Genomic DNA, 12,712 nt, shown 5'->3' on the forward strand with positions numbered 1-12,712 from the left:
AAGCTCATCACTATTAAGTGATATGAGCATTCTTACATCTCAAACTTTGATATGAGCGCATTGATGCATCTCTCACGCTCATCACTATTAAGTGATATGAGCATTCTTACATCTCAAACTTTGATATGAGCATTCTTACGTCAAAACTTACACTCATCACTTCAGACATTTGGTGCCCAATTGATATAAATAGTGGATGACCCATGTTTCAGAACATAACCTCTAATATCATATTTAAAATTTGCTAACTGAAATCTATTAACCATAGCAAATATAGATAAATATAAAAGACATTTCTTTGCTATTGCTTATAATTTCACTTAAATTAAAAAGATGGGCCTCCATCACATTCATGTTTTATCACACATAAAAAATATAACATTAGGCGAAGTTATAACCTTGGATTAAAAAGAGGGAAAAACTAAAAACCATTGTAATAAACAAAAATGACCACTAATCATGGTAAAAATAAAATCTCTAACACCTTAATTCCCATAATTTATCTAATTAATTTTCTGGAAAAAGAAAAAAAAAACTAAGAGGATAAAACATTAACAGAAGAAACATGGACATTAACACATCCATCTTCGTCCATATGAATGACATTGTTGGATCCATCATTGTTGTTGTTGTTCTTATTATCGCTTATTGGAGTTGCAATTCCAACCTCAGATTCTGGTCTCTTCCTCAAATTCTTGTTATTGTGCATCCAAACTTTGAAAACCCCTCTTGAAACACCAACGTCATTGCAGAATTTCTGAACCATTCCATCATCACCCTTTTGCATTCTCCAACCCAGTTTTTCAGAAAATCCATACATCATCTCTTTCTGCTCCTTGCTGAATTTTGTCCTGTACCTCTTTTTCCCACAGCTTGAGTTGTTGCTGTTGTTGTTGTTGGGGTTTTCGAGTTTAATCACTGATGAAGAAAAATTGAGATTTCTTTGATGGGGTTGTTGGTGTTGTTGTTGGTGTTGGTGTTGATCATGATCAGATTGTGGTGGTGTTGAATAAGCATTTCCAAGTGCTAGCAGCATGTGAGGGGCTGAAGAGTGATGATGATAAGGTGGTAAATGTGAGAGTGGCGGTGGAGAAGATGGGCTTGACGTTGGGCTTGGGCTTGACGTTGGGCTTGTGCTTTGACTTGGGCTCGTGCTTTGACTGATTGGGCCACGGTGTGGTAGTTGTAATGGTGGCGGTGGTTGTGGTGGTGGAACTGTTGTTGATGCTGGAGTGTAGATGCAGTTAAGAAAAGTGGGGTTTGTGGTGGCGTTGGTGGTGGTGTTGGTGGTGGCGTTGACGGTGGTGGTGTTGGTGGTGGGGACGATGTGTTGTTCTTGAGGTTCACGGCGGTGGAAATTCCGGTGACAGCCACAAGCAGCACATTTGAGGGATCTAGGGTCGTTTGGATTAACGGATGACGAAGGCATGAATTCTCCACATCCATCAAGTGCATGTCCACCTAGAGACGCAGCATGGTTTTTGAGACATTCTTTGTAAGAAACCACCATGGATGGCGGTGGTGGAGTGGTGGTGGTGGTGGGCAGGTGGCGTTTGTGTGTGCCGTTAGTGAAAGGTGAAGACTTTAATAAGGTTGTTGTTGGTGTTATGTTATTGTTGTTGTTGGGTTGTGGAATCGAAGGTGGTGTTTGAGAATCAACATCTATGTTTCTTGAGGTCATGTCCATGTCTTGTAGATAGATAGAGAGAGAGATGAGAGAGAGAGAGATTAGGGTTTTTTTGTTGTAGGGTTGAAAGGGGAAATGAAACAAAATGGAAAAAAACAAAGGAAAGGGATAATGGTGTTGTTTGAAAGAAAGAAAGTGATGATTATGCAAGAGTGATGATGATGGTTATAATGAGAAGTGATGACAAAATCTGAGGTTTAAATGGGGTTATCAAGACAAGAGATATATAGAGGGTTACAGCAATACACTAATCATACCACAAAACAACAAATCCAAAACATTTATAATTAATTAATATTTTTAATACATATACTATGTATATTTAACAATAAAAGGAATTTTTAAGTTTTTGTTTTATCTTTTTCTTTTCATTTTTGATTTTATTTAATTCTAATTCTATTTTTAATTTGATCTTATCCTATTTTAAATATAATTTAATCTTTAAATAAGCCCTTTGTGTTATTATAGACTTTTAATTCAATAGTAATAAATTAAATCAGATCTAAATTAATCTTTATTTAATTTTTATTTTATTTTATTTAAAGTGAAACAAATTTTGGTCAAAATATAAAGCTAAATACTTTTAATAATTCGATGAATGTATAATTACGGGTATAAAAAAACTTTGTATTTATAAGCGTATCAAATAAATAAGAAATTAAAAAAATATAATATAATCTATGTTAGACGAGTTAAATAAATATAAATGATACATCTATTTTTCAAATATTAATCACTTTATTTATATTTATAATTAATATAAATAAACTTATAAAAATAAAAAATAATTGAAATGTAAAAGCAATAATTATTTATATGTGTACTAATTAATTTAAAAATTAATAGAAAAAGATAAGCTTTTTCTTAGAATTAGAAAAGGATAGGAATTTTCATTTTTTTTAAAGGAAAAATGCTATAAAAAAACATTAATATAATACTCCTCTAAAATATAAGCATGATTTGGTAAAAGAGAACTATATCTAATTCAAAGTAAAGTAAAATACATGAAAATATTAAATCAACTTTTATTTTATATCTAAAATAAAATACTACATTTATTATTATTATAAAATATTTAAAAAAACATTGCGGACAAGAATAAATATAATAAATATTAAATATTTTTAAAGGTCTAAATATAATTATGTAACGGTATAATATATTTTTTATCTAATATAATAAAAATATATAATTCAATAAATATAAAAAGTAATATTTTTTTTACATTAAAGAGCTGAGTTAGTAATTTTTACAGTAACTACTAATTTGAGTTTTTTTTCTAAGTATGAATGTGGTAGTTGAAGACAATAAATTTGTCTGAAAATATTAAGCAAGAATATATTCGTTGTGGTCACTGATTCACACAAGAGTCAGTGTTTCCTGCAGACTCGTTTTAAAGAGAGAAACCTTACGTGGCCATTTCTCTCACTCAGGTCGTGACTTGTGCCTTTGTACCAAAGGACATTTTTCAGACCCACCTCTCTGCAAACATATAAACAAACACATGATTTCTGGTTTTCGTATTTCTTTCTTTCTCTTCTCATTCATACTAACTCATCACTATGCTGCTACTTCCCAATAATATCTACCTCATTTGTTCACTTTCTTACGCATAACTTTACCTTTTTTATTTACTACTACAAATTTTGTTTTCAGAGTAATGCCACCCTGGATATTTACATTTTTTATTAATTTAATTTAATGTATAGTAGGTGGAAATGTGTATATTCATGTTTATTTTTAATGAGATCAGATGTAATTTGACGAGAATACAACCACCAGCTTTATTGGAATTATATATTCTTTTTCTGTTTATGCACAATAATTATTTACGATTTTAATTAGATTGTTTTTTTTTGAAAAATTATTTATTTACACCATAACTTTGTTATATGTCTTCAAAATATAGTTAATTTGTCTTAATAAATTTATTATAGTTCGTATCTATGAAATTTTGTTGGATATTAATAGTATAAATAATTTTTAATTTTTAATTTTTAATTAAAAAATATCGCTATGATATCAAAGTGTTAACTTATTTTTAAAATTATTTACTTATTTTAAGTTTAAATTTAGACCATTAAAATATTAAATAAAAATATTATTTTCTTCTAATCAATTATAAATAAAGGTTAGTATTTCAAATTTATTAAAAAAAATCAATTGTTTTTTCTTTTTTTAAATATATTTTATGGAAATATGTAAAAACAATATTAAATTTGTTGTTTAGAGAAAAAATAAGAGAGAACAAATCAAATGCAATTTATATTTAATTTTATTTTAAAAATATATAATTTTAAAATGAAACTAATGTTTGTATATTATTATTTTAATAAAAAAATGTGTATTTTTCTAAATTTAAATAGTATTGATGTTGATTAGAATATGAATGTAGAATAGTTTAGAAGGGAATGGATTAAATAGACCTTTTTCTCTAAAATCATTTCAAAAGTTTTCTTTAAAATGAGAATTTTTAAAATGGAAGCGTGGCATCGAAATTTTTATAAAATATGTGTTTGAATTAATCAATGCGTTAACAGATGTTAAACAAATCAATGCGTTAATTCACTAAATTAAATTTACACTATATGTTAAAATTGAATTTTATATATTACAAGTCTATATAATTATAATCACCAAAAAAAGAGAAATATGATAATTTGATTTAGCATAAACTTATGTTTATACATAAATCGCTATAAGTTAATAAAAAAATAGTCACATGCGATTTTAAAAAAATATAAAAATCTAAGTCATTGAAAACTATAATACATTTTAAAAAGAGATAAGGAAAGAGAATTTTTGTTCCAAATTTATACCGATTCAACGCGCTCGTCCTTCCTTGCATCTAATTTAGTCTTCTATGGTGAACTCATGAAAATTGATTAGGTATTCCACTAATTTACAAATTAATACAAGAGTTTTTATACCGCGGATAATCAAGACAACACTAAACACTTCAAGCTATAATACTAAGCAAACACATATCTGAAACTAGATTTCCCTTCTATTATAAGCAGAATACTAAAAACTGCCAAATTCGTAAGTTCTTCACTAGATCTTGAGCCAATTGCCAAAGTTTGCTCCAAGATTTTGTCTGCAACAATCTTCACTCAAATTCATCGAGAATTCCCTTGTTTGAGCATTTGTTCTATCAAAGGATCTTATAAATGTTGGACATGTAACTCCAAACACAATATGGGTGAATTGTGAAAGTTTGGAAATGTTGATTAAAATAAAAATCTTTGCGAAAATTAGAGTTTAAAATCAATTTTAAAACAAACAAAGAAATAAGCAGCGAAATAAAGAAATAGATGGAAAATCAGAGGAAAGAAAATAAATAAAAAGTAAAGGAGATAAGGTCAAGAGAAAGACACCAATAAATTATAGAGGTTTGGTCTAAATGAAGGTAACATAATCCTCTCCCTAAGAATTCTTCTAGAGAATTTTGACTATATTGAGAGTTTTTAATAGGATGTGTCCACAAACCTTATTTTACAAGGATTTGAAATTTAAACTTTCAACCAAACAACGAGCAAAGTTTTGGCTATCTATCCTCTGAACCAAAATGGATTTTTATTGGCTATCCTCCAAACCAAGATGGAGTTTTAAATATTGGTTATCCTCTAAACCGAACCAAGATTTTACACAAGCTAATATTAAACCAAGATGATATTTTACATAGGCTGATCTTGAATCAAGATGAGTTTTTTTTACACAAATTGATCTCGAATTATCATAGCTTTTACACTTGCCTGATCTTCACTAATAAAAATGAGAGCTTTTATAGTTGGAAAAATTCACAAATCAAACAGAGACCTCCTAAACCAATCCCCAAACCAAACAAAAGCTTTTACTTTTTTATAAACAAACAACTTCTTACAAGAATATACTTTATTCGAGTGATAATACATTATTAGGTAAATTGCAAATATGCCATTCACTCAAACAAAGATTCTCACTCAGCACAAGGACACTCTCAAAGCACTAAGGAAAAATTCAAGTAAAAAAATGAGAGATTTATAGAAAAAGAGGGGAGAGTGAAAAAATATGATCAAAGATCGTTTTCTAAGTTGTCTGAAATGATAGAGAAGCTCTCTATTTGAAAAATAATCCATGGGCGAAATAAGTTTCATAATCAATTAGGGTAATCGATCATTTGACCCAAATGTTGAATGTTTTGATTTCTAACTATTACCAACAATTAAGAGATTTGTTCCAATAGGTTATGAGCATTACAACTTGAAATAACCAATTATAGCACTAAGGCTAATTGATTATCTTATGTAAACATTGCTTCCAAATGATTATATAATTTCCTAATCAATTAGCTAAGCCTTAAAAATATTTTTAAGTGGTTTTAACAAATTAAGAGAGGATTCTTATAGTTTGTAAAAGTATGTGTGTATGTGTGTATGTTTGTGTGTGTATGTGTGTGTATGTGTGTGTATGTGTGTCTGAGTGTGTGTACTTTTTCCTTATTAATTGCAGAAATACCCTTCTGCCTTTACAAGACTTTGGTCACTCAAATAGGAATGACCAAACGATCTTTCAAACTCCCTCCAAATCTGAAATTTCAAGTCTTGGCATAATTATTTTTTACTTTAGCATTAAACAAGAACTTTGAATCTTTAGCTTTATGAAGCTTGAAATATCTTCAAAATGATAACCATCATCGGAGAGTTGAGACAACAAACCACATAATGACAAGCTTTCTTTTATCCCAATCTCCACTCCATATGAAGTTTCTTATCTAGGTTTCCACACTCCTAAGAATATTTACAGGCTAGTCATAAACTAGTAGAGACTGCAGGCATCCTCTGCACCACAAATTTAACCAGTTGAAATCTACTTGTCATGGATAGAAGATGTTGAACATATAAATCCAACCACAAGAGATGAATGGGTTGAATTGTATAGTGTAGAAATTGTGATTAATTTAAAAAATTCTTTTACTTAAAAACAAAAAAAAGTAAAGAGATAGGGATAGAAAGATTACACCAGGATCTATAGAGGTTTGGCTTAACCACTTGGCTTAATCCTCTCCCCCTAGAATTTTTTCTTGAGAGTTCCACTAAAACAATGTCTTAAGATTTTATGGTTATGCCCACGAACCCCAAACCATACAAAACTTTTGACGTTTGAGCTCACAAACCAAATAGAGATTTTAACAGCTAATCTCAAGATTAGAAAACAAATCTTACCATGACAAACGCAATAGCCAAATAAAGAGTTTATAAGGACAATGACAAGAACCAAATATATCAAACAAGAGAATCACACTCTAGATGAAAAAACTATTTAAAATATTTTTGACTTACAAGGCACTAAGGTAACATTAGTGAAAGAATACAAAATGGAGAAAAGAGAGAAAATAAAAAAAAATGACAAAATAAATTTGAATTCTAGTTTGATTTGAAGTAAGGATAAGTCTCCTTTAAATAATAAAAAAATATAGCTCAAAAAGTAAAATGATCCATGGGATTTTTAATGTTTAAAAAGTAAATTGTAATTTTTTGACTTCTAAGTGTTACCAACAATTAAGAGACTTGTTCCAATCAATTATAAGCATTACAAATAGAAATAACCAATTATAGCGCTAGGGTTAATCAATTATCCTTTGTAAACACTGCTTTCAAATTATTAGATAATTATGTAATCAATTAGCTAAGCTTTAAAATCATTTTTAGGTGATTTTAACAAATTAATATAGTATTCTTATTTTGTGAGTGTGTGAGCGTAAATGTGTGTGCGCGCGTGTGTGTATGTGCAATAACACACATACATGCACACACACACACACAAACATACGCATACACACACACACGTGCACGCGCACACACACACACACACGCACACACACATACACATGCACGCGTACAAACACACGCCTGCGCGCATACACGCATACACATGTACATGCAAACACACACACATACACATACGCATACGCACACGCACACGCACACGCACATGCACATGGAAATACACACTCACAAACAAACACAAACACACACATGTGTGAGGGCATGATCGCACACAGGCACACACAAACATACATATACACACACATACACATACACACAGACACACACATGTGCGTGAACACACACATGCACACACACACACACACACACACAAAAGAATAGTGAAAAATAATGAGGTGATAAAGGAGGAGAATAAAGTTAGTTATTTATTGCAATGCTTTTAGGAGTTTTGCCTGAAAATTGAAGTGCGTAGGTTACCCAATCGATAAGCTTCTTGATTATGAGCCTCATTAGTATTTTTGGGCCTTGGGTTGGAAATTTTCCTTGGCATATTGCTTTTTACACCCCTCCTCATCCTTTTTTCACCATTTCTCATAAAAGATAATAGAAACTCATGTTTTTAGTTAGTAATAATAGTTTTAACACGAAGATCAAAGATAAAAGCACTTATTTAGAGGGTTAATTAAACTTTTCCGATTATTTAACCTTTAAATAGTATACTACATTAAATATCAATTTATTTGATAAACTCTCACCTTTTTGGATAAATGACAATATACCGTTGTAAGTTCTACTATATGACTCGCTGGATATGAGAGTCGATAGCAAGCCACGAGATTAATGAATACATTATAGATTTACCATCTTAACCTAATAATAGGTCGAACGATCATCATAGATCATAAAAGTTGAGATATTCCTAAACAAACATTTTCTTTTAAAAACGATCGTTTATATTCACTATCAACACACATCCTTGGATCATCAACGTCAGTACAATCAAAACCTAGCATATACTCGAAGGTATACAATTTACTTTGTATAACTTTACTTAGTACACACTACGACTTCATTAAAGTTGCAAAGCAACCTTGCAAACCACGATATAGATGAATCCCTTACAGATTTACCATCTTAACCTACTAAAGGGTTTGAATGAACATCATAGAAAGAGACAAATGTTTGTTGATAAGGGCGTCATCAACTTTCTTTGGCTCAATTTGGGGAAAAATATATATGGTTATATACCTTTCTAATGAAGTATCACGTTGTAACTCCTTTAAAAATATCTACAATAACATTAGGAATAGGATGGTCCTTAGCAGTCCTCCATTCTTTAGGCAGATTAAGGCTATTGGTTTTAAGTCGTTGAAGATCTTGAAGAATCCATATTATTGAATTTCTCAGTATTCAAAGTGTTAATTCTCAACACGGTTCTACTTGCAAAGTTTTGAAAGAACATTTCTTCTTGTTGTTGAGATGAGAAATAATCGGTGAAAGGAGATGAATGGTAGAAAAATATTAACCTCATATGTGCCATAATGATGATAATGGAATATAAAAGTGATATTATCTCTCTCTCTCTCTCTCTCACACACACACACATACGCACACACACACACACATACTCACACACACATACCACAAAATCATTGAAGATCCAACTCATAAAATATTAAAGGCAAAGATGTGATTTGATTTTGCCAAAAATTTGAAGTGCGTAGGTTACCTAATCGGTTATCTAATCTATTAGCTTCTTACTTTTGAGCCCCCTTAGTTCTTTTGGGCCTTGGGTTTGAAATTTTCTTTGGCATATTGCTATTTTCACCCCTACTCATCCTTTTTGCAACCTTTCTCATAAAAGATACTACAAACTCATGCTTTTTTAGTTAGTAATAATAATTTTAACATAAATATCAAATATAAAATCACTTTTTCTATAGGGTTAATTAATTTTTTTAAGATTATTTAACCTCTAAATAATGTACTATCTTAAATATCACATTATCTTGATAAATTCTCCCTCTTTGGAGGGAACGACAATATATTATTGTAAGTTCTTCTAAATGAAATATTGTATATGAGATTTGATAAGAAAACATGATATATATGAATCCCTTACAAATTTACCATCTTAACCTACTAATAGGTTTTAAGATCATCATAAAAAGAGACAAATGTTTGTTGATAAAGGCCTCATCTACTTTCTTTGCCTCTGTTTAGGAAAAAAATATGTATGGTTACATACCTTTCTAAGTGAGTATCAAGTTGTAACTCCTTTAAAAATATATCCAATAACATTCTGAATAGGATGGTTCATATCCGTCCTCCATTCTTTAGGTAAACTAAGGCTGTTGATTTTAAGTCGTTGAAGATCTTGAAGAATTCACATTATCGAAAAATACCAGTATTCAAAGCGTGAATTCTCAAGACGGTTCTACTTGTAAAGTCTTGGAAGAACCTTCCTTCTTGTTATTGATATGACAAATTATCGGTGAGAGGAGATGAAGGAGACACAAATATTAACCTCCTATGTTACATAATTATGATAATATAATACAAAAGTAAGATTCACACACACACACACACACACACACACACACACACACACACACACATACACACACATACACATACACACACGCACACACAAGAAGAGAGAAAAATAATGAGATGCAAAAGGAGGAGAATAAATTTAGCTATTTATTGCAAAGCTTATAGGAGTTTTGAGTGTGTAAAGATATAACAAAATCATTGAAGATCCAACCCAAAAAATATGTGAGGCAAATATTTCCATAGTAGCCCATCTAATCGATTAGATTTTCCCCTAATCAATTAAGCATTAATAATGTTGAAGATGTGTGACTTGGAGGAAGAGATTCAATTTAATTTTGCCTGAAATTTGAAGCGCGTAGGTTACCTAATTGATTAGCTTCTTGCTTTTGAGCCACCTTAGTGCTTTTGGGCCATGGGTTGGAAATTTTCTTTGGCATATTGCTTTTTACACCCATGTTCATCTTTTTTGCAACATTTATCATAAAAGATACTACAAACTCATGATTTTTTAGTTAGTAATAATAATTTTAACATAAAGATCAAATATAAAATCTCTTTTTTAAAGGGTTAATTATATTTTTCAGATTATTTAACCACTAAGTAGTATACTACCTTAAATATCAAATTATCTTGATAAACTCTCCCTCCTTCGAGTGAATGACAAAATATTACCATAAGTTCTTCTATATGAAACGTTGTATATGATAGTCGACAATAAACCATGATATAGATGACTCCCTTACAGATTTACCATCTTAACCTACTAATAGGTTCGAAGATCATCATAGAAAGAGACAAATGTTTGTTAATGAAGGCCTCGTCAACTTTCTTTGGCTCAATTTAGGAAAACAAATCTATATGGTTACTTACCTTTCTAAGGGAGTATCAAGTTGTAACTCCTTTAAAAATATCTCCAATAACATTTTGAATAGGATGATCCTTAGCAGTCCTCCATTGTTTAGGTAGATTAAGGTTGTTGAGTTTAAGTCGTTGAAGATCTTGAAGAATTCATATTATTGAAAAGTCCTAGTATTCAATACGTGAATTCTCAAGACAGTTTTACTTGCAAAGTATTGAAAGAACCTTCCTTCTTGTTGTTGAGATGACAAATCATCGGTGAGAGGAGATGAAGGAGAGATAAATATTAACCTACTATGTTCCATAGTGATGATAATGGAATGAAAATTTATGTTCACACACACACACACACACACACACACACACACACACACACACATATAACAAGATAGAAAAATAATGATATGCAAAAGGAGGAGAATAAAGTTAGATATTTATTACAAAGCTTATGGGAGTTTTGACTGTATAAAGATATCACAAAAGTCATTGAAGATCCAACCCAAAAAATATAGGAGGAAAATATTTCCAAAGTAGGTCATTTAATCGATTAGATTTTTGCCCTAATTATTTAGGCATTAATAAGGTTGAAGATGTGTGACTTGGAGGCAGAGATTCAATTTGATTTTTCCTGAAATTTGAAGCGTGTAGGTTACCTAATCGATTAGCTTCTTGCTTTTGAGCCTCCTTAGTGCTTTTGGGCCTTGGGTTGGCAGTTTTATTTGGCATATTGCTTTTTACACCACTCATCATCCTTTTTGCACCATTTGTCATAAAATATACTAGAAACTCATGTTTCTAGTTAGCAATAATAATTTAAACCCGAAGATCAAATATATTTTCTAGTTAGCAATAATAATTTAAACCCGAAGATCAAATATAAAAGCACTTATTTAGAGGGTTAATTAAACATTTTTGATTATTTAACCTCTTAATAATGTACTACCTTAACTATCGAGTTATTTGATAAACTCTCCCCCATTTGAATAAACAACAATATATCGTCATAAGTTCTACTATATGACTCATTGCATATGAGAGTCGATAGTCAACCATGCGATTGATGAATCCGTTATAGATTTACCATATTAACTTACTAATAGGTCAGATGATTATCATAGATCATAAATGTTGAGACATTCTTAAATGAACACTTTCTATTAAAATGATTGTTGATATTCACCATCAATAAACATCCTTAGATAACCAACATAAATATAATAAAAACCTGATATATACTCAAAGTTATACAATTTACTTTGCAAAAATTTATTTAGTACACACTACGACTTTATTAAAGTTACAAAGCAACCATGCAAACCACGATATAGATGAATCCCTTACAGATTTACCATCTTAACCTACTAATAGGTCGGATGATCATAATAGAAAGAGACAAATGTTTGTTGATGAGGGCCTCATCAACTTTCTTTGGCTCAATTTGGGGGGGGGGGGGGGGATCTAACTGGTTACATACCTTTCTAAGGGAGTATCGAGTTGTAACTAATATCTCCAATAACTATCTGAATAAGATGGTCCTTAGGAGTCCTTAATTCTTTAGGTAAACTAAGGCTTTTGATTTTAAGTCATTGAAGATCTCGAAGAATACACATTATTGAAAAATCTCAGTATTCAAAGAGTGAATTCTCAAGACAATTCTACTTGCAAAGTCTTGAAAAAGAACCTTCCTTCTTGTTGTTGAGATGAGAAATATAAGTGATAATGGAATACAAAAGTAATATTCTCAAACACACACACACACACACACACACACACACAAGTAGAGAGAAAAAGAATGAGATGCAAAAGGAAGTGAATAAAGTTAACTATTTATTGCTAAGGTTCT

The 12,712-nt window shown here is 30.7% G+C and overlaps 1 protein-coding gene across 1 annotated transcript; it reads right to left on the bottom strand.

The window, feature by feature from the left end:
* Window positions 1-419: 419 nt before the first annotated feature.
* LOC127075268 (zinc-finger homeodomain protein 11) lies at window positions 420-1,888 on the bottom strand. Its single transcript, XM_051016758.1, has one exon. The coding sequence runs from the start codon at window positions 1,685-1,687 to the stop codon at window positions 536-538; it is 1,152 nt and encodes a 383-aa protein (XP_050872715.1). The 5' UTR covers window positions 1,688-1,888; the 3' UTR covers window positions 420-535.
* Between the last annotated feature and the right edge of the window lie 10,824 nt (window positions 1,889-12,712).

This window comes from Lathyrus oleraceus, chromosome 4 (genome assembly GCF_024323335.1).
Source record: "Lathyrus oleraceus cultivar Zhongwan6 chromosome 4, CAAS_Psat_ZW6_1.0, whole genome shotgun sequence".
NCBI classification, from domain to species: domain Eukaryota; kingdom Viridiplantae; phylum Streptophyta; class Magnoliopsida; order Fabales; family Fabaceae; genus Lathyrus; species Lathyrus oleraceus.